This window comes from Empidonax traillii, unplaced genomic scaffold, assembly GCF_003031625.1.
Source record: "Empidonax traillii isolate 1590-97213 ecotype Southwest subspecies unplaced genomic scaffold, ASM303162v1 scaffold2:size4533513, whole genome shotgun sequence".
Lineage (NCBI taxonomy): Eukaryota > Metazoa > Chordata > Aves > Passeriformes > Tyrannidae > Empidonax > Empidonax traillii.
The window spans coordinates 704,633-727,271 of NW_020955195.1; the positions used below are offsets into that span (position 1 = coordinate 704,633).

General features: G+C 38.6%; 1 protein-coding gene across 1 annotated transcript in view; it reads left to right on the forward strand.

Moving 5' to 3' along the window:
- Positions 1-460: 460 nt before the first annotated feature.
- The window catches only part of SYK (spleen associated tyrosine kinase), a 26,563-nt gene continuing 4,384 nt past the window's right edge, over positions 461-22,639 (forward strand). Inside the window, exons 1-8 of the mRNA XM_027903369.1 lie at positions 461-899; positions 2,363-2,523; positions 11,019-11,157; positions 12,549-12,630; positions 13,854-13,903; positions 16,016-16,084; positions 20,677-20,767; positions 21,294-21,471. Of these exons, the coding sequence (XP_027759170.1) occupies positions 486-899; positions 2,363-2,523; positions 11,019-11,157; positions 12,549-12,630; positions 13,854-13,903; positions 16,016-16,084; positions 20,677-20,767; positions 21,294-21,471 (1,184 nt within the window). The 5' untranslated portion in view covers positions 461-485. The remainder of the gene's footprint in view (positions 900-2,362; positions 2,524-11,018; positions 11,158-12,548; positions 12,631-13,853; positions 13,904-16,015; positions 16,085-20,676; positions 20,768-21,293; positions 21,472-22,639) is intronic.

Consider the following 22,639-nt stretch of genomic DNA (forward strand, 5'->3'; position numbering starts at 1 on the left):
AACAGGGGAAAAGTTTCTATTGAGATTTAAAAAGACAGCTTCTAACAAGACTAAAATAAAAGTCTGATCTTCATTCCAAAATTTTTTTTTTTTTTAATTACCAGCCCTATATATCACCAGCAAATGTATTACCAACACAGCCTCAAGCTGTACCAGCAGAGGTTCAGGCTGGACATCAGGAAGAATTAATTCACAGAAAGGGTTGCTAAACACTGGAAAAGCCTGCCCGGGATGGTGGTGGAGTCACCATCCGTAGAGGTGCTCAGGAAACTACTGGACAGGGCACTCGGTGACATGGTCTAGTTGACAAGGTTGTCACAGGTTGGAATCAGTGATCTTGGAGGTCATTTCCAGACCAAATAATTCCGTGATTCTGTTAACACACCACATGTGAAGTGCGATTTACTCATTTATCTGCTTTTTTTTTCAATTTATATCTCTGTGTGTTTTCAGGTACTGGGTTTGCTGCCTGGACAGGAGAAAGGATGGCTTCCAACACAGCAAACCCTGCCAACCACTTGCCGTACTTCTTTGGCAACATCACGCGCGAAGATGCCGAGGAGTATCTGATGCAGGCGGGAGCCAGCGACGGACTCTACCTGCTCCGCCAAAGCCGGAATTACCTGGGGGGCTTTGCCTTGTCCTTGGCCCATGGAAGGAAGGTCCATCACTATACAATTGAGAGGGAGCTGAGTGGTTCCTATGCTATTGCGGGAGGCAAGTCGCACGCCAGTCCTGCTGAACTCATTAAGTATCACTCAGAGGAAGCTGATGGCCTCATCTGTCTGCTGAGGAAACCTTTCAACCGGCCACCAGGCGTTGAACCCAAAACAGGGCCCTTTGAAGATTTGAAAGAGAACCTCATCAGAGAATATGTCAAACAAACTTGGAATTTGCAGGTAAAACCAGACTGACCTTGCCACAGAGGGGTCTTTCAGCTAGGAGGAAAAGAGACTGCAGTGTTTGTTTCCAGATCTTGCTGCTGCTAGGTAGGATTTTGTCACGAGGGAATCATAGCCATTTGAGTTTGAACAGTGGGTTATTTTTCTTCTCCCCAAGAAATGCAGTACTTTGGCCCTAAGTGTAGTTTTCCTGAAATTTACAGCACTTAGAATTTCTATGATGTCTTGGGCTAGCATAGTCTTATCTACTACTGCACTAACATACCTCATCAGATTTGAACCAAAAATTAATAGATGTAAAGAATAAGGTACAGAAATTGTTTCTTTGATTGCTTTTAGCTCTGAATTTTTATGCAGTGATATACAGACAGGCATGGTGACATGATGACTTGTTTTTTATCCTCCTGTGTTAGCTGGTCTTGTTCCTGTGATGCTAATTTAGATTATGTCCAAAACTACATTACAGAGCACTGTCTGTACTTTCTCAGTACTGCATGTACCAAACAGGAATGTTCTATGTAAAGGATGGATTTTTTTTCCTGAGAATTACTATGAAGAAACCAGTTTTAAGATGGAAACACTAGGGTAGGAGGCTGCAACAGGAATATTATTGCACCTTGGAATGCCATCATGAGTTACCTTTATGAACTCACGGAGTTACACAGGGGTTTTTAATCTCCTTTGCTACAAGCAAGTAACTCTGTGAATTCTGCTCTGTAAAATATGTGGCGCAATCCCCAAACTGGCAAAGCCTGGAACTTATTTTCTGCAATTGCTGAGGCTCACAGTCTTTTTTTCTGCGGAGTCTGAACCCAGTCTAAAGGGAGGTCGATGAACTCAAGTTAAAAAAAATCTAGGAGGGTTTGCCCTGAGATTCTGGGCCAAATTTAGAATTGGTAGATTGTAGATAAGATTAGAATTATCTAGGTTAATATTACTCTAAATACTTCACTCTAAAATTGGGACTGTTCTGTCCGCTTTGGGGAAGTTTGCATTGATGTCTTTGACATAGTCATTCTGCAACAGTGAAAAGCATGTTCAGATAATTTCAGTACACTGCCATAGTTATGTAATTTAGAGGTATGTTTAAAATCTCAGACTGACCTTGTTTACTTAATTATGTCTCATTAGCATAAAAATAAAACTTTATTTTAAATCACAATATAGCATATTATAATATGGTTAAATTCTGCTATATTAAGGGCTTAATTTATTGGCTCAGTTTGCTTCTTTTTCTCAGAGGTACAGGAAGAACCCCAGTTTTGTAATGTGTAGATTACCAAATGTTAGTTTTTGGTTTCAAATCCTTATAGAAACCAGACCTTTCCTTCACATGCCACAAATACATGCAGATTTCAGATGTTCCAAAATTAATTCCAAAAATACTGGGAGTCTACCTGTCAAGTTTTTATTGCAGAAGATAGTCTGACTGTTCCAACGGTGCTTTTACTACTCCCTAGGGGTATGCTCTTGAACAAGCTATCATTAGCCAGAAGCCCCAGCTGGAGAAGCTGATTGCCACTACAGCCCACGAAAAGATGCCGTGGTTTCACGGGAGGATCTCTCGGGAGGAGTCGGAACATCGCATCCTCATCGGGTTGAGAAACAATGGAAAATTCCTGTGAGTGCATTTCTCCCGTTGTATTGATGCTGGCCTGCAGGGCTACTGTAAAATTCTTCCAAATAAATCTCAAGCAAGAATATGCCCTGAAGGGTGGCTCATTCACAGTGAGAGAATCCAGTCCAGCGTGATAGACACGACATGATGCTTTCTACACTAAGCAAGTGTAGAAAGGCTAAGTAAAGATGGGAAACTGTAGCAGAAGCATGGGAAACCTGCAGGGGTGTCCACTGGGACCTGCTGGAGCCCCTGACCTCTGCAGCCCCACTGCCAAAACCTGACTACCTGCACCCAATACACAGATTTACTAAACTGGTACAACTGTAGGCAAACTGCCTGTCTTAGCAACTTGGCATCTATATCTGCCAGGTCTCCCAGGGATGGTGGTGGTGCTTTGTTTTGTAGGTAATCATACTGGGAGAAGGAATTGCCTCTGCCTTGACAGCACCACTTTGTGTCTGCTGCTTACCATCTGCATTTGCCTGGCCTGGTGTTCTTTTGTTTCCCGAGAACAAATGTGCCACTTGGGATAGTGACAGACAGCCACCTGTAAGCACTAGAGCCAGACAAAGTCTTCTAACAAAAAAAAAAAAAAAAAAAGCTTTTCTTTTGGCAAGTCCTCATTTGAAAAGTATCAGTGTTTTAAAAGAACTACCTTTTGTCATTCTCCCCCTCCTCCTCCAAACCAAAACATATTTATATAATAATAGAAAATGGAGACTTTTATAAGTCACGGCTAAGTAAGGCGTACTTAGAGGTGTATAATTTCTGAGACAAACTTCATCACCTACATGTGTAGCAACACTTTCACTTCACTGATTTGCTGTAATTGTGCCACACAGGAACCAGTAACTCCTCTAAATCTTGATTTTCAGTAGAGCTAATTCCTATGGAGTCTTACCCATGAATACTTTGAACATAGAGACGTTTCATTTCTTGAAAATTCTTTGCTTCTCTCAGTCCTTGAATTTTTTTGTGTCTCATTCACCATGCATCTGCATTTTCAGCCTCGTCCTCTGTATTTCTGAGTTTCACATCCAGAGGGTCATTTACCCAGTGGCTTTCATTGCAAGGTGTAACAAACCCTTGTCATAACTTCATTACAGATTTTGTAACATCTGTAATAAAAAATTGGTACAGAAATTTGTGGAGCCATAGAGTTCAGTTATCAGTGCTTCTTCCCACTGCACAGGAGTTTAATGGATTTGATGAACATGGCTGCTGTTGTAGATTACCAGCCCAGCGTTACCATTCAGTTCTCCTTTTTCCTGACATGGGACTTTGCTGATTTCTTCTCCTGCGTTTTAAACATAGGGTCATACACGGATATATAATCTGAAATAAAACATCTATTCCTTCTTTTAATAATCTTATAGGTTTTTTCCTAAAAACATATTGCCTCTTTGCTTTCTGTTTCAACACCTTCCCAAATCGATGTTACAGCAGCTGACTCACGATGTAGATCATATATTAAAACTTGCAGCCTTGCTAGTTGACCTCATGCACATATTGGTTTCTATGTGGCCAAAAATGGGGGGGATGGGGGGGTGGGAGGAAGGGAACAAAATGATTTGTCTCAAAAGAAAAGGATCCCTTGGCTAATATTTCTTAACAACAGGGATAGGTCTTAGAGTAGGGGAATGAGATTTTTTAGCAGACTTGACCTTTCCAGTCTCTGTTATAAACACCGATCTCTTTTTAATTTTCTATGAGCACTCCTCCTGCTTTGAATAGAAATACTTTCCCAGTATTTTCCTGTGTTCCCTAAAGATGGCCTGGGAGACTGCTGTCTCAGTGAGCTGTGTGGGGAGCATTCAGACCTTCTCCCACACGACTGGTTATATCGGTGGGTCTGTACCTTATGCAGTTTTGCTGGAACTGAGGTGGCTGCTTTCACATCAGACAGATAAACCCACAGAGGACGAAATGCTAACTTTGAGGCTCTCTTCAAACCACAAGAAGTGCCACTGGAGCTTAAGTAATACGAATATATAACAGCTAGTGCGTTGAGCTTGGGTCCCTCTTATTAAGGATAATCCTGTTTACGTCTGCATTTGTAGGGTGCCTTCTAATGCATTGATTGTTCTTGCACAGACTTCCTATCTGGCCAGTTTAGAGCTTAGTAACCACTTACCTGACACTTAATTTTATGGTCTCAGGGAAGAAACCGGTCGGTAGCCAGAGTAGCAAGAGAAATAATGTGTCTCTCATTTGCATCAGGAATCCATTATTTTATCTTCCTGAGCCTTTCTAGCTTTTAGATCCACAGACCCGGAGGCTCACTGCAAGCAACAAAAGAACTGTCTAATTCAGAGGGGTTTTCTGCAGCGGTTTGCTCAACATGGGCCTGCTCAGAAGGCGTTGAGAAATAAACCACTAATTTCTGGCTAACTGAAGTGTTATCAGCTGCTGCGTGTGAGAGCGGTGCATTGTTTTACATTTCAGGCACAGACATCACACACTTTCACTTATCCAGCAGCAGTGTTTGGCAGAATATTCTGTACCTCTGCGAACTGAAGGCTGTGAATCTGTGCCTGTGAATGCAGCTGCTCAGGGACTGTTTTTCTTACACTGGTTGATGTACTCAAGCCTGGTAGCTGACTGAAAAGTAAAACTTAAACACATTCAAAGTCTAAGTCAAGTTTGCTTGTTGAGGTAGGAACTGGAGCTTAGGAATGTAGAGGGAAGCTAAATTTTTAGTGAGATGAGTTACTCCAAGGCTATTTAACAAGTCCACACACCGATGCTAGTATATGACAAAAATCATATGTTTATCATGGAAAAAATAATAAATATTAGAAGGCTAGAATATTTCTATATATTTTTAAGAAGTCTCTAATAATTGTTTGTACGAGAAGTTTGCTGTCTGTTTGACCTAATTGCCTTGAAACAAAATCCAGTACAGCAGTCTCTGTGAGAATATATCTAACATTTAGATTTCTTTAGCACTGCTTTGCAGCAGTACAGGATTACAAAATCTAGAATTATTTTTAATACATTAATTATGGAAATAGTTGAAAAGCTTTCTGACTCCAAAATATCATGGGTAACATCATAAAGACAACACTACAACTTACCCAAGGAAAAAACCTGAGCTAACTCTGGGTGTTTTACTAGGGAATTTTCAAAGGTCTTTTTAAAGTTTTTGTCATGAGTGAAGAGTCAGTGAAGTAAGAATGTATGTGAATGCTAAAGAGTTTGTTTTCAAACCCAAGCATAGCAACAATGTCATGAAATTACATGAAATATAAAGCTGTACCTCTCTCTTGGGAAGAACATTTAAGTAAAATTGCCACTTGGCACAAAACTTGGAGAAAAAAATATGCCAGTGGAATAGAAGTAAAGTATTTCTTAAAGCACCTGAGGAACAAGTGAAAATAGAGAACTTTAAGTCTTACTAGATCTTGCCCAGTAGGACATATTGATCATAGATCAAACTATTAATATTGGTAATACTGTTATTGATATTGTAATAGTATTTATATTTATAAAGTATCACAAAATATTTATGATATTGTTAATATTACGTGCGTGACTGTATGAGTGTGAACCATTTTAAAAATAAATTGTAACTCTGATAACAGTGACAGAGCAGCAATATAAGAACAGCAATATAAGAAAAGTCAGTTTTCTCTGCAGTTTCAGATAGGAAATAGCATCGTTATGTGGTAAGAGTTGGCACATCTTGATTTGTCATCAGTAATGACCACTTCAGTTATATAAGCATGTGATCTTGCATATGTATTAAAAACCAGAAGTTCTGAAGTTGGAGGGGGGATAAAGAATATTCAGAAAGACTGTTAAACTTAAAGATTCAACTTTAGGGAAACTGCGAGTGAAGGCATTGCATAATTAGCAGTTTAGTCTCTGCAAACTGTTTACATGAGTTCATGTGAATGAACTCACCATGGCATCCCATGACATCTAGAAACTAAGCTGTCTCTTATATGTCACAATAGTTAACACTAGTGAAAACATTTCAAAATAACAAGTTTGGAATTGCAGTTGTCTCTAGGAGTTTTCTGGTATTTTTTCTGATCAAAAATTTCTTTTTCTGTTATTCTCAGCGGTCTGTATTTAACACTAATCTAACTGCCTTCTAGGACTTTCCCACTACTAGGGTGCAGTGGGATTTATCTGACCTTGTAGAGTATTCTTTACATTATTCTATCAGTATCAAGTTTGTATCCATAAATGGAACTGGACATTGCTGACATCAAATAAGGTTAAAAGGAGACCTCAATTCAGGGGTATTATTTAACGACAAAGTTCCTCTTCAAAGTGCCAAGCAGTTGCTGGACTTACACGACACAAAAATTTTCCCAGATAAAACACGGACAGCCAAGCCAACCATGTTTCTGGAGGTGCTTGTCTTCCACTCCAAAGCAGCTTGGTAGGGTTGCTTTCTGAACTTCGGTGAGGTACGCAGCCGAGTGACACTGCAGCAGGGCTGTGGCTTCTCGAAGCTGGCTCTGGTTTGCGTGCCTCAGCAGCGGGGAGGGTCAGAGGTGTGAAGAAAAGCCGCAGTCCCCTACTAAAGTAGCTGAACTGAGGAGGTACCCTACTGTGGTGCAGTTTTGCAGCAAAGCTGTTGGTCGGGGGTTTGGTGGAACACAGTTTGTTGTGCTGGCAGGGTGAGGCCAGCTAAAGAGACCAGTGTGATGCAACCCTCCTCGCAGAAGTATTTTGTAACTAACTGTGCAGCAGCCTTGTGGGGAGATGAATTTTTAAGGTTCCACTGTAGGTAGCGGCAGTGTGAGGCTGAGCTATCTCCTAAATTTTACAGTGTGCTGACATTTGTGAAACAGCTTTGAGTGTGTCACCAAACAGAGGAGAAGAAATGTTGCAAATGAAGGCAGCGGCCAATCCATTTTGTCCTTTACATAATTCTTTTGCAGATGGCGCCAAGTTCATTCCTCATAGCCCTAAAACTTGGAACGTGTGCAGCATGCGGCAGATCTTTGAAGTGACAATGAGTAGCCGTGTTGTTAATAGCATTACCAGAGGGATGGTCATAAGGGCAGACATGCAGGGAATGGCTGGAGCTTGATCAGCAGCGAGGAATGTCAGTATCTCTGCCATCAACCAAGCTGTTATCGCTGAGGAGGCAAAGCAAACCCCAAAATAAACTTCAGCATGGCCTTGGATTCAGGAGGAAGAATAATTTCACACCATTCCTAGAGCAAGCATTTTACTCCTTTATTATTTTCTTCATTATTCTCCACTGTAAAATACTGTGACTTCTGGTTTTTTTTGTTTGTTTGTTTGTTTTCTGTGTTTTTTTGTTTTTTGTTTTTTTTTTTCCCTACACAGTAAATGAGGCATGTTATAGTAGCAATTTATTTTTTAGCCTAAGGGATATTTGCCTTTAGAAAGAGAGGGATCATTTGATTTTTCAGATGGAAGCAGAAAAAAATTGGAGCATTGTTCTTTTTGCTTCCAAACAAAAATAGACTTTACCAAAGGAGGGAATGGATAGGTGTTTACACTGTCTACAGTGATGCTCCAAATAGTTATTGCTTGCTATCTGGGTTACAGTCACAAAAACATAAAAATTACTCAAGCATAGATGGTATGAAGTATAAAATCAATACCTAAACTTGTTTACATTGCATCAGGTAACAATCTGAGTTTCTACTTTCCTTCTTGTGTTATTTTAAAAATGTATGTCATAAAAGAGCTAGATACCTTGGCACTTCTCTAAAATATCCGTGAATTCAATTTTTTTCTCAATGGAGTTGTTTATGTTTCTGATTATTTTCAGTGGATGAAAGGACAATATTGTTTATTTACAGGTGTTTATTATCTCTATGCTTTTCTTCTGTACATTTGTAATTCTCTGCTATAGCATAAAATGGAAGACTAAGTGATATTTCAGTGCTGGCTTCCTTGCCAAAATGCTTTCTCTTAAAAAAAAAAAAAAAAAAAAAAAAAAAAAAAAAAGTTTTTTACAATGAAGTGGGGTTTTTTATCAGTTTGTATTGAAGAACAGTGAATATTGTGTTAAATTTCAGAGCACATTAAAACAGAGAGTGCATTTGTTATATTGAATTTTTTTCTCAATAGTTTGAGAATTGTTACTTTTCATAGAAGGAAAGTTCCACATGGGAAGAGAGTTCCCAGATCTGAAAGACCTTGGGTAATACAGGGAGCACCATCAAGAAGTTGGGAAAACCATGATTTCCTTTCAAAAAAGTTTCAGTTTATAGCATTCCACTTTAAACAGCCTTTTCCTTTGTGTCTATATTTTACAGTAACCGTAAGTTACTGGATACTGTTACCCAATCTGGTTGCCAAAACTAAGACTTCGGCTATTGTTTCAATGCACTTGATACTTCTGCTCTTCACACATGTTTGGGAAGATGTTAGTACCTCCTGGTTTAATTTTTTTTTTTTTGGGGGGGGGGGGGGGGGGTTGGGGTTTTTGTTTATTTTGCTTTGGTTTGGTTTGTTTGTTTGGGGATTTTTGTAGGGATCCAGGTTGTGCTGGAGTTGACTGCCTACAGTTTAAAAAACACCTGCTCCATAACTCTGAGAGAGCAAAGCTTCCTCTGGACCCTGGTCAAGAATAAGTGTTAGAATGGAGACTTCGTTTAGGATGTGGGGCCATAGAGCTGTCTGGCAGAAGTTGCCCTGACTGTTAACTGCACATGTCTTCAGAGTTATGTAGCTGTTGGCTTAGGGGAAGAAAAAAGCTCAGAAATGCAACTTCAAACCTTATAAACCTGAACTCTGCTGAAATCCTTCACTAAATAGTGATAGAGCTGTTTGGGTCTGTGCCGTGGTCTTTAGAAATCAGGGCTCTCCTCTCCTGCGGGTGCCTGTGCCCTCAAGAAATGTTTACAATGCTTATTGTGATAGTAACAACTGTTGCCAATGATAGCCAGTTTCAGTAGATCTAATTGCACTGGAGCCACCATTTCTTCACGTGAAACGTGAAGGGCATTTGTTGCTGGGAAGCAATCCATTGCATTTTTATAGCCTTACTTGTGCTTTATTCTGAGTAGAAGTCCAATTGCAAAGCAGTGCCATTTTTGCTTGTGTTTTAGAAATAATGCCCTCTATTCTAAAAAGACTTTTCTAAGCCTTAGTGGCATCAAGCAAGTCAGAGGAAGACAAAGTAAAAGTCACTCTTCGTTTTCACAGAGGCTGTTACTCTTCACTGGTCAGTCAGCACAGGAAATCAACACGCTGAGAAAACACCTATCATGAAAAACCACAGTGTGTTTCAATTTGCCTTAGAGACTTAGGCAAGCTACTTTGGTTTCAGAAAACAAAAAACTTGACATTACTTCCCTTTTTCCTTTAGCCAGTGTCCTGTTCAACCTTAGGCAACAAGAATCACTCTACTTGAAAAAAAACAGAGGTGCATGAGTACAGACAAAACACATTTCTACTTCAGCCTTGAGTGAGTCAGCTGAGAAACAGAATTTAATACTTGCCTCTGCCACCTTTTGAGACACAATAACAAGTACTAGTGTTGCACCAACAAAGCTTCTTAACATCTTAGTGAGCATATACCACTATATTTCTTTTCAGGTTGTTCAAAAATTCAAGGGAGAGTGAGGAGATTTCTGTGCACACTGGAACAAGAAATAATTCACTCTTGCAGAATCTGGGTTTTTCGTTAAAAGAGCCAGGCAATTTTAGTCTAACTCTATTGCTGTCTCACTGTCAGCAGTAAGTACACACAAGCAACTCAAACTAAAAGAAAAGTCCTACTTTCTAACCTCAGAAGCACTGGCTATGACGGAGCTAGTAGCAAGTTCTGGGTCCGGTCACCAGAATACCCAGGCCTTGAGTACACATAAAACAACTCTGCCACACTTTACAGGCATCTCAGATGATGCTTGCAGGTCTTCTGAAAAAACAAGATCATCCTGGCTACCTGTGAATTTTAGACAAAATTCCATGAATGGCGAAGTTTAGATATATACGTGCCAATACCATCTAGAGTTTCATATAAATTTTACATGAAATCTGCAACAAAGCATTGTCTTTGACTGAAATTATAAGAATTAATGATTACAGAAATGCATGATTTTCTTCAAATTCCCAGAAAAAAAATAAATCTATTTCAGAGCACAAAGATTTTCCCTTAGTTTGATTTTCACATCATATTCTTTTAATGTTTTATTTTCTGCTCTTACCGTCAAATAAAACTCACAAAAGAGGTAGGCCAGCACTGCAGAGGCTTTAAAATGCATATTTTCTCAGGGCATGCTTTATGCACTGCACAGTGTTCTGTAGCTGCCTAACAAAGGGCCTCACATGGATTTTCTGGTTTAATCTGTTGCATTTTGGGGAAAAGAAGGGAAACTTCAGGGAATTTACCTGAAAAAAAGTTACATGAAGAAATAAATGACAGGCTCAACAAAATGACTTCAGAAGTTGCAATGCTGACTTTGCTTTGGTTTTTAATTTAAAATATAAAAATAAAAAAAAAGAATGCTCATTTCTAGTAGATTGTAACCCTGAAAATCTTATTCCTACAGTATCCGAGAAAGAGACAGCAATGGTTCCTATGCCCTGTGCCTACTGAATGATGGAAAAGTACTGCACTACCGCATTGACAGAGATAAGACAGGAAAGCTCTCCATACCAGATGGAAAAAGATTTGACACCCTCTGGCAGGTCTGTTAAATTTTTATCACGTGGGTAACTGTCATCAGATTTCCGTATAACTGACCGAGGCAGCTTTGTTTTATTTTGCCACGTTACAACAGCCTTTGGCTAAAACCAATGTGTTCCGGCAGGTTATTTGTTATATTTTTCCACCTTTGCGTGGCCTCTATACACGAAGAAAATACGTGTTAATGTAGAAAGCTCTGTGAGTGTATAGAGTTTAATCATTTCTAAATGTGATGTTGCAGCCTGGCCGAGTTCAAAATTGCTATAATTAATTATTCAGTTAGCTGAACATTCTCTGGAATGGAAGTCCATTTGCATTTGCAAGTGACCATATTCATGGCTATGCTTGGTGTAGTCTTCTGTTTAATGTCCTTTATGGCAGCAGCAAACAGAATTCTAGGAAGTACAAATGGGATGATTTAAGATGCTGTACACATAATGCAGTCTTTAGCTTTGGAATTCTCTGCCTTCAAATCTGCAAAAGCTCAGTTTGCTGAGGCTTACCACCAAAATATGTCTGAACACTGCTAAAGATTTAGCAACTAAGAAGTACATACTTCTTAATACTAAAATTGAATACTGGTGAAATGACTGTGTAAACTAAAAGTACGAAGGGAATTGAAACTCCTGCAGAAATCTCTTATGTCCTCTTGATTAAAAATCTATTAAAACAAGTGAAGTGACTCACAAATCTAAAATATGATTCTTTGCTTGCATATATTAATTCTTAGCCTTTCTGTAAATGTCCTGCATTATTTCTTTCCTAGTATCACTGGAAATTTTAAAGCAGCTGTGGTGTCTCGCAATTTCTTTGAACGTGTCTGCAAATCTTACACTCACAGGCTGTCTCCTTTCTACCCAAAAGCACCAAAGTAAAAACAGAAGTAATGCATCTGTAACAAAATGAGATGAGAGAGGGTGATTCAGGCACAAATGGGCACGACTGTTGGTGCTATGCATTTATGAACTGCATACATCTCACTGCGACTTTGAGGTCCAAAGAAAGCATTGAGTATTAGCACAATTCCTGCACTATAACTATACCCCCCAAAAAACCCCAAACCAAACAAAACAAAACAGAAAAAAACCAACCAAACAAACCTGTTCAGTCGCAGAACTAATGGGGGCAATGCTGAGGTCTTACAGACCTCCAGGTTCATCTGTAAGGTTACTTCAGAAACATGCACCCCTGCTAAATAAAAGTAAAGGTGAGATAAGAACATGTGCAATAAAGATCTGTTGTATGCCCAGGCCATTTGTTTTAATATATGGCAATGATTGTACATATGCATGTAGTCCTAAAGAGACAAAATATAACTGTACCACCTTTACCATTTCACATACTTTTCTCTCATTCTTTCTTTTTTTTTTTTCCTCCTCTCTCATTCTATTAGCTAGTTGAGCATTATTCATACAAACCAGATGGATTATTAAGGGTCCTTACCACACCTTGTCCACAACTGGGCTCAGAAAATGGTGAGTTATTCCTATTATTTTTACGTGTATAAACAGCCATGACAATTATGATAAAGATGTGCACATTTTTCCACTTGCCATGTAGGCTGGGTGCAGATTTTTCTGCTTTTCAAGTGAGTTAATATCTGCCAGACCATGCATGACGGAGGCAGATCCTGTAGCCCCAGGCTAGCAATTCAGATTATTGCTGGCTCTAAATTAATGTCAGACCTGAAATGTGCTTTGCTCATTGCTTTGCTCGCTGCTCCAATGGTCCTCCCTCCAAAAGCTGAAGCACATCAGCAGTGCTGCCCTGGGCTCTCAGACTGGGTGCACCCAGCAGGTGAGGTGCTGGAAGATCAAGAGTTGCTTCCCCTGCTGGGGAGGGCATGGCAGAAAATTGGATTGGCTGTACCAGATGCTGAAAATGGGGGTCGGATAGCTATGGGGAAGGGAGGAGAAGGGGTGAGGGCGAGAGTCCTGAGGTTCAGTGTGCTTTTTATCCTGTTTCTTCTTTAATGTCAGTTCATACTGGAAAGATTTTGCCCTCCCTCTTGCCCTGACTGAAAGGGGAAACGAGATGCTTCTGATGGATCTGTGTCTAACTTGTGCTCCTCCAGAAGAGGTGCTCGCTCTCTAGGGCCTTCTTATGTCATTCTAACTGGATACCAGTGCCATGGTGAGAGGATGTAGAATAGAATAGAATAGAATAGGATAGAACAGAACAGAATAGAACAGAACAGAACAGAGTAGAGTAGAATAGAATAGAATAGAATAGAATAGAATAGAATAGAATAGAATAGAATAGAATAGAATAGAATAGAATAGAATAGAATAGAATAGAATAGAATAGAATAGAATAGAATAGAATAGAATCATAGCTGGAAAATACATTTAAAATCACCAAGTCTAACCCTTGTTGGTTTTTTCTGTGTGTGTGTGTGTGTTTTTTTTTTTTTTAATTTATTTATTTATTTTTCCACACCTTTGAATCATTTCCTACTTTTTCCACCTGTAGTTTTTCTGCTCCTTTGAATAATTTAGGCACTGCACATGCTTTTTTCTCTGTGGCAACTAGTACCACAGTGTGCTGCTTATAAGAAACAAGAGCAAAGAAGATGGTCCAAGAAAAACACTGTAACATGATTTAAAAACTAGAAAGTTGGTTCCCTTCGTAAAATTCTGCATTCTCAAACAAATTTCTCACCTTGCTCAGTATCATTCCACATTTTATTATTTTTCAGATAATGTTGGTTTTAACACTTATCCTTCTGCTTCTGGAACACTTCCAAAGGTAAGAATATGTGGTGATATAGCAACAGCATTTGTTTGGGAGGGCTTACAGACACATACTGCTTTGGGAATCCTGAATCTTTTATGTTGTTGCAAATGTGAGTTTGTTTTTCTAGGGATATAAGCAGTAAGTTGAAAAGAAGTTTAACATATTATAGAGTAGCATTGCTTTCATTAGTGTTTTGAATGTTCTGGCAACCATTTAATTTTTAAGTTCTTTTATACATAGAATGTACATGAAAAAAAACCAGTATTTTTCATAGGCAAAATGCCTCAGCGATGACCATGTTTTGTAGTGATTGTATCAACCCCAGAAGAAGAGATACTGTATTAATTACATTGCTCACTTCGAGAATCTGCTGGAGGTTCAGTTTACCTTCTTTGGTGTGTGCATTTAACACTGAGCATTGCAAGAGGGTTTGATTCCTTCTGCAGGGAGTTAGGGGTGATTCTTCCCTCAATTCCATGAAAACTGAGCAAGCCAATCTGTTGCTGTAACCGCCTAAGTTCTCAGAGTCCACTGATTAGAGGAGTCACCCGAGGTGTGATTCATACACAGAATCACATGATACTATCTTGTTCAGATGTAGTTGATCTCATCTGAAATAAAGGGCTTAATTTAGTTGTCTCCCTGGAGAGCTCAATCATCCAGGTCATTATCTTGATGTTGTCCCGCATTATAGAAAAATATTTTAGGCAATTATATTTATTCGAGTGTAATTGAGTCCCTGCAGGTCCGTGAACAACCATTCGCATTCCCTCGCTTCTGAAAATCAGGTGCCCTTTTAAATAATTGGAAATTATGCAACCAAAATCAGTCCCTTATGTTTTATTAAACATTTCCCCGAGGTTTGGGGTTTGGGTCTGTGCCATTTGCAAGTAAGTCCGTGAAGTTCAAGCACATGAAGTCGCATGTGTATCATCTGGTGTTTTATATATATATATATATATATAAAACATGCAGTTATAGAGATGGACTTTAAGCATGGAGTCCTTCCTTTTTTTTAGAGGAAGCATATTAGTTAGCAAATGCAACAAAAATCCCTTCCCTGATGCAAAGTTTTCTCCAAGCCCTTACACACAAAGAGTTTACAGTTAGCTTAGTTGGACAGCCTGTCTTGCACATCCTTCAGCAGATCTTTCTACAGCGTTCATGCGCTTCCTTAGCTTAAAAGCAACTTCAGATCTGGACATGTTCCACTAAGGCTTTAGAATATCACCACTGTATTTCGGGGTGCAGTACATATAAAAATTTAACAAATAAATAAATGGTCTGGATGAATTAGGACTTTTCCTTCCCTTTCACCAGAGGCTCCATGACCACATTTAAGGTGATTTTGAGCCCTATGACTTTGTAAATTACTTTTTTCTCCCTGCAAAGTCAGTTCAGAGGCTGTTTAATGTGGCTGAGGATAGGTCTCAGATTATTATTTCAACTTCAGCATCAATCTAAATGTTTAATCTGTAAGTACTGCATCACAGTTTTAATTAGCCAGTTATGATCTCTCAGTGACCCCTAGAAATGCTAATTTGTCACATTTAATTAAATTAATGCATTTTTGTAGAAAGTATTTGTACATCTTCTAAAAGTATCTTTATACAGAATGTAAGTGCGTGTAAAAAATGTAAAGCCTGTTAGTTTTTGTTTGGAATTAATACCATTTTGTGTGCTTTTTACTTCACATTGTTTGTTGTAAGGTGTGCTTCAAATCTTGTTCAGTACAATTGTCCTGCTTCCCCATACCAAAGTTATCAACTGCTTTACATTGCTAAATATGTTGAGGGGTGAGGCTGAAGTTCAATAACAGAGGCAGGAGAGAAATGAAACATACTGTATAGATATAGATCTGGAGAAATTTAAAAATTTGAATTTAAAAACTGGCTTAACGTGTATCTACAGATTCAAGATGGTTTTGTAGCATACAGTTGAAACAAAATGTAGTGCTAAGGTTTCCTATGCTACATTTGTTTGAAGCATCATATATATACTTGCAGGCACACAACAGAAAGGTTGGGAATGTTTTATTCTTGTAGAGTACTTTTTGGTTTGTAAAATATTTTTAGCTATTTTCATGACACATTTACTGTTCCTCTTTGGCATTGTGGTTTCTAGAGCTGGGCAGGAGGTGGAATTATCTCAAGACTCAAATCGTACACCTTTCCAAAGGCTGGCAGCAAAAAGGTGCCTCATCTATAGATTTTTTTCAGGTTTTTGACTGAGTTAAAAAGACTTACATGACTAATTTCACTCTTTTTCCTCCCTCTTTTGGCTTGCTGTCTTGACTACTAACAATTAGATTGTGAAGATTTTGAAAGCTTTCTGCCTCTTTCCTAATCATCTGCATAATTATGGGCTTGATTTTATAACTTAAGCAATGGGTTTGGGGAAGTTTTAACATAGAGGGGCTATTTTTAAGTAATTTCTCGCAAAATATTAGTGGAGATCTCAACATGTCTACAGTGAAATGAAAGTGATAAAATGTTTTTCAAAACCCCTCACTCACAGAAGTACAAAATTATATTTCTACCCTGAGCTATCCCTCTTAATCAGAAAATTGTCTTACTTATATAATTATGTTATTACTTAGCACATTTGGAGAACGATTTGTTAATAAGACATATTCTTACATAACCTGTGTGCACAAATCTTGTTATGCACTGAATCACATTTAGGCAAGTGTAAGATGTCACAAGTCCAAGCAGAATGGGAAAGGTGATATCAGGGAGTCGAGGGGAGCCCAGCCCTGTCTTAGTGAAAATGCTGTTGCATGTCCAGAAAACTGTGCTGTCCAGGAATGGGTGTAGTTCTGAAGCACGTAGTTATGAGCTTGTTTGCATCCTGAGAATAACAGATATGTCCCTGCTCGACCCAGGAATCTCTATTCATGTTTATTTTTTCATGGTTGCTCCTCAGCAAAAATGATCAGGCATGAAAAGCCCCAGGGGTGTGCCACTGTTCAGAGGGAAAAACTGTGTTTGATACATGCTGTAGTTGGTAATCCTGATAAATAACAGTTCTTTTTCTACAACTTCAGTTCACTTTTACACTGAAGTACCAAGAGCTGTTGTAGTCTCTGTATCCTTACAGGACTCACATCTCTTTTTCAATGTGCATTTGTCTTATACAAACACATGTGCAGTGTCAGGATGTGCTCCAAACCACCTGAAATACAATGCCAAGTTATCACATATTTTGGTTTCCTTCAGAAAAGTGAGGGTGGGTTTTGAATTCTGTAGGCGTGGCTTTGGTTACACAGCTGTCTGTTCACTTGGTAAAACCTGTGACTCACTCTGGTCACTTCCCTGCTGACAAATCCCTTTTTTTTTTTTTGCCTTTTGGGCAACAGACACAGAGTACAGGCTGAAGCATATTGGCAGAGAAGGACCAATCATTTAAAAAAATAATTTCAGAAATCTGATTTGATCACCATTTACATATACTTAACTCTGAATACTCAGACCCACAAGTTTCATCACGCTGTCAGATTTTAGACTCTAGGCAAAAGAATTCCAAGATTTACCATTCATTAACCTATCATGGAGAGTTTACTTTACCCCTGGTTAATTAGGCAGTTACTTCTCCTGTGTCAAAAACTTTCAGACAGTAAACAAACAAAAAAAAAGATTATTTTTTATGTTATATTTAATCATTATTTGGAAAGGTTTTTTAATTTAAATTAAATCTGAGTTCTTATTAAAACTCAAATTTTGATCTGGAGACTAAAATTATATACAAGTAATCCAGATCGCAGTTTCTCAATCTGGTTCACTAGTGTAAAATTGGTAATTTAGACAATTTAAAGGAACTCGTGCCACCTAGTGGCAACTGAGATGTCTTAGCCAAAGCTCCTTGTGGATTTGGCTAATGAGATCTTTGTCATGCAATATTTCGCTGTTCAGTTTATGGTCCTACATATAAGTCTGCATTTTTTCAAATTAGAATCATTAACCTGAAAAGAAATTGCTCTTGCTTTATAGATTGTCTTTGTGAGAATATTACTATATTACTTACTCAGAGTTATAATCTTTACTGTGAAAGTCAGATTTAGAGGAATTAGAGCCATTTAATTCATATGTGACATTTTTAACAGGCTCCTCTAGTGGACTCCTTTCCTGTATTCCTTTTTACTGGTTGTAGGAATCCACAGTCATTTTGCCCATTCCCTGTTTCTTGTAAGAATATCAGGAGCAATCTATTATCCTATTTCTTGGTTGTATTAACATAAAGTTCCCTTTATCCAAAAAAAGATCTGCAGAAACAAACTTGATGTTTTAAAAATGTAGGGCAGAAAGAACTCTGAATTTAAATACTAGTTAAATAAAAAGGAAACTTTATTGCAGCATTACCCAGTCCACTGTACATTCAGTGGTACATGCCCCCTTCATAATTTCTACTCATCCTTGCTTGACTTCAAGAGAAAAAATTCCAACTTCTGGTGGAAAATCCAGTTCCTGGTGGAAAATCTATTCAAAGGCATGCAGGGTGCTACATGCCATGACTACATGACTGGCAGAACTGAAGGAAAATTTTTGAAAACTGTGCAGTGCTCCAGGGGGGTCTGACAAGAGCAGCACAGAGGGCCAGAACCCCTCCCTCGCCCTGCTGGTCACACTGCCTTGGGTGCAGCCCAGGGTGCCTTTGGCCTGACTGCCACAATTTTTCAAAAATTATGGATAGTGGCTTAGCAACTTTGTCTGACAGATCCCTGAGGACTCTTGGATGAATCTCATCGGTTCCCATGGACTTGTGCACATTATCCCAGTCCCTGCATTTGTCTCTCTCAACTTGGGCAGCGTGGCTGGAGCACTTGCCATTGAACAAGTTTGAGGCATAAAAGTCATTGAGAACCTCAGCCTTTTCTTTGTTCAGCATAGCCAGGTCTCCTGTTTCCCTCCAGAAAATAAGGATGCAATATAAATGAAAAAGACATTATAATTCTTTGCAAAGCAAAATTTGATTAATATTTTTGACTGAACATAAGCATTTTCCTATACATACCTACAGTGCAGGAAAAAAACTGTCCTAAGTATTCACAGTGCAACTACCAGCCCATATGGAGAGATTTATGATTGAGTTCAAATCCTAGTGGGGTTTTGGGCTTAGTGAATGACCTGTGACACAGGTTTTGGAAAGAGAGTTCTCGCCTTGAAAAGCTAGCCAACTGTATCGGTCTAGAGAAACAAAACTAGAGCTGAGGATCTTGTTGTATAACTTCATTTGCTTCCCTTGTTCTTGAGATTGGTAGGTCAGTCAGTTTGTCCCCTGACCTATCCCAGAATCGTCCAGGAGCTTTTGTGGCTTACCCTGACAGCAAATGGCCTTTCGACACTGTTCCCAAGAGTGAGGAATGCAAGTCAGAAACACTTCCCTTGCCATGCCTGCTGTCACTGCGCTCTGTCCCACAAGGCCAGAGCCTTGCTGAGAGCTGGCCTCCTTCTCGTGGTTTACTGCAAAGTCTACATAGTGAAACCTTTTCTATTTCATCCAGCTGGGCAGATCACTTCACTAGGATTTAAAGAACTGTAATGGCCAGGACAGGTCAGGTGTTTTCCCTACTAAATGCAGTTTCCAAATGATAGAACTTCTATTGTATTCAACAGCTCACTTCAAAAAACTTCATAGAATCATTGAATGGTTTGGGTTGAAAGGGACCTTAAAGATCATCTCCTTTCAACCTCCTTGCCATGAGCAGGGACAGCTTCCACTAGAGCTTTCTTTCTCTTTACTTCAAAACAACACAGTTTCTGGAAGGAACTTATGATACTGAAATCTTCAATTACTAAAAAAAAAAAAAAGCACTATATACTCAAATGTTTGTGAAATAACCCTATTCAGTGTTTTTCAAATGCAATATACTTTTTTTTCCTATTTGAACTGAGAAAACTTGCAGAAATGTTTGAATTTTTCACTGTAAAACACTCTCTTAGGAGGGTGAGGTCATTAGTAAGTAAAGTCTACATTGAGAAAGAAAAGGGACTAAACTGCAGAAATAAGTTCTGTAATTCCATGCTCACAGACAGAATTGAGTTTGTATACTTTACTGGACTAGCCTAATCCTTCAGCCAAGCAGCTCCAGAACACACCATGTTTCTGTTGGGATGGTTTATGTACTCCACATTATTCATATGACAAGAGATAAGGCAGAGGGATTATATTTGAACCAGATTCTCAATTAATTAAATAATTTTCTCCCTTCTCAGAGGAGACAAACTGACCTATTTTCTGGTCAATGATATTTGTCCCTGATGTTATACAACCCTATTCAAATAATAACTTTTTACTCCAGTTTGTTCCACTTCTTTGAAGTGGAGTCACTCTGTAATATCCACAAGAGAAAAAGGGAATTGTTTTTTGTTTTGACTTGTGCTAACAATTTCCCTATGGCCTAGGTAAGGGGAGAGATAACTTGGACAGGGAGGAAGGGCAGATTAAAGAGAAATCCTTATGGCTGCTTGTGTTACAAGGCAGATATGAAATGATCATGTAAATTTAATATCTGCAGAATAAGATTTTTGCATGACCCAGTACAGTTAATTCTCTTGTATCTAATGCTCTGAAATATTTTGGATATGTATGTTTCATTTGGCCTGGATATTTGCTTTAGCAATAACATCCAGAATGAAATAAACTCTTTTGGATCCCCTTCTTACTTTCTGATTCTCACCTGTATGCCTCTTGCAACCACTATGCCTTAATCCTTTGCGGGGGGGAAGTGCTTTTAGCTTACCTGTTCATTGTTAAACAATTAAAAAACTCTTATTTGTGTGCTGTAGCTTCAGTCAACTATTGGACACCCACCTGAAGAAGCACCTTTTAACCCTTATGTGCTCCAAAGGAAGAGAAGTCCTACAGAAGCAGAAAGAGGTAGGCAGGGTAATTTGTGTAATTAATACAATTTTCTTCTTTATGGCAGACATCTCTCTCAACCCATATTTCTTAGCTTTTTTTGCAAATCCTTGAGCTTCATAAAAAGAATTCTGCCCTGTGGCATCCACAGTGCCAAGTATAAAGCAGTTAAAGCAGGGTGCCTGAGAATGAAGCACATAGAAGGCAGCATCCTGAGTGAAGAATTGTCTGAGGTAACTACTGAGAAGTAATAAGGAGAAGGGCCAAACTTTAACCCTTCTTTAATCCTTCTGGCAAGGAACATCCTGGTTTCACATTGCACAAGTGTTCTGTAGTTAATGCATTGTCACCAGGTGGAAGTCACTCACTGTCCTTTGGGATGTTCTAAAGTGCATAGAGATGGACTGTATGTGGTCTCTTTTTAACACCCTTGTAAGTCAAACACACTGATGACCCTGAACATAGAAAAGGTGAATATATTATCTGTGGCAGCAAAAAAAAATGTCTAAAATCATGTCCGATTTTTTCATTGTTTGAGCTGCAGGTGATCAGAGAGAGGCCTTACCCATGGACACCGAGGTCTATGAAAGTCCTTATGCTGATCCAGATGAAATTAAACCAAAAAATGTCACCCTTGACAGGAAATTGTTAACCTTGGAGGAAGGTGAACTTGGCTCTGGCAACTTTGGTACTGTAAAGAAGGGGTTCTATAGGATGAAAAAGTAAGTGTTTCCTTCTATTTTCACGATGTTTAATATCTAAAAGTGTAGCCTTCACTGTTTGGAGCAGCAGTAATCTTTGCATGTCATTTGTACTTAAGTAATTTGGGCTGATTTCTTTTATTGTTCTTACACATAATGCACTAATTTTTTTTGCCTGTGCAGTATTTCCCACCTGCACAACATCTATTTCAGAAATAGTGTAGAGTCCCATGGACAGTTTACCTGTACCAAAGAGGGAGGTTTTTTTTTGCCTAAAATAAGTATGATAAATACCACCTCCATGAAGCTGGAGTGTTGATTTTCAAGAAGATAGAATATGTGGTAACCTCTTTTATCACAGACCCTGCTCCTAGCTGACTGTTCATGCATTTTCATACGAAAATGGTATTTGTATGTTGTTTATGTGCATGGACTGCTTATGTATACACTCATCTCATTTGAAGCTGGAGGCATTTCTTTAACCGAGGTTTTCAGAGGTGGGAAGGATTTTTATTTTTCTAGTATAGTCTGTATTGATTTGAAGGGCTCTGATCTCAGCTCGTGTATTTTTTAATCCTGTTTCACACTTGAGCTGTGTCGATATCATCAGTCACTCCTTCAGTTAGCTCTGTGAACTGAAAATTGCAGAAGTAGGCTTAATTTCTCAGGATTTCAGAGCACTGCCTTGCGGTACTGCAATGCTGTTCTAGTCTCACCCCCAAAACATTTTTATGCCTAAAAAGTCCTTTATAGCTTTTCTTGTCAGAAAAGCTTTATGCCATCCTTGCCAGAATGGGCATGAAAATTCTGTCCAGTGCATTTGTTTTCAGGCTTCTTAAGATATTTTTTTGTGACAATTTGTAATTTTCTCAGGCTCTTTCCATTCTCACTCTTTTGCTTAACTGTCTTCTGAGCTTTTGACAGAGAAATGTTCCTGTTATGGTTGGGTTTTTTTCTCCTCTGGACGTCAACTCCGTCTTTTGTCACGATTTGTACCATGTGCACAGAAACATCAGACAAAGATGTGTGTGCATTAGTGCATGGCTTTTTCTCCAGCTTGTCCCAGAACTGGATTTTTTTTTTTTTTTTTTTTTTTTTTTTTTTTTTTTTTTTTTTTTTTTTTTTTTTTTTTTTTTTTTTTTTTTTTTTTTTTTTTTTTTTTTTTTTTTTTTTTTTTTTTTTTTTTTTT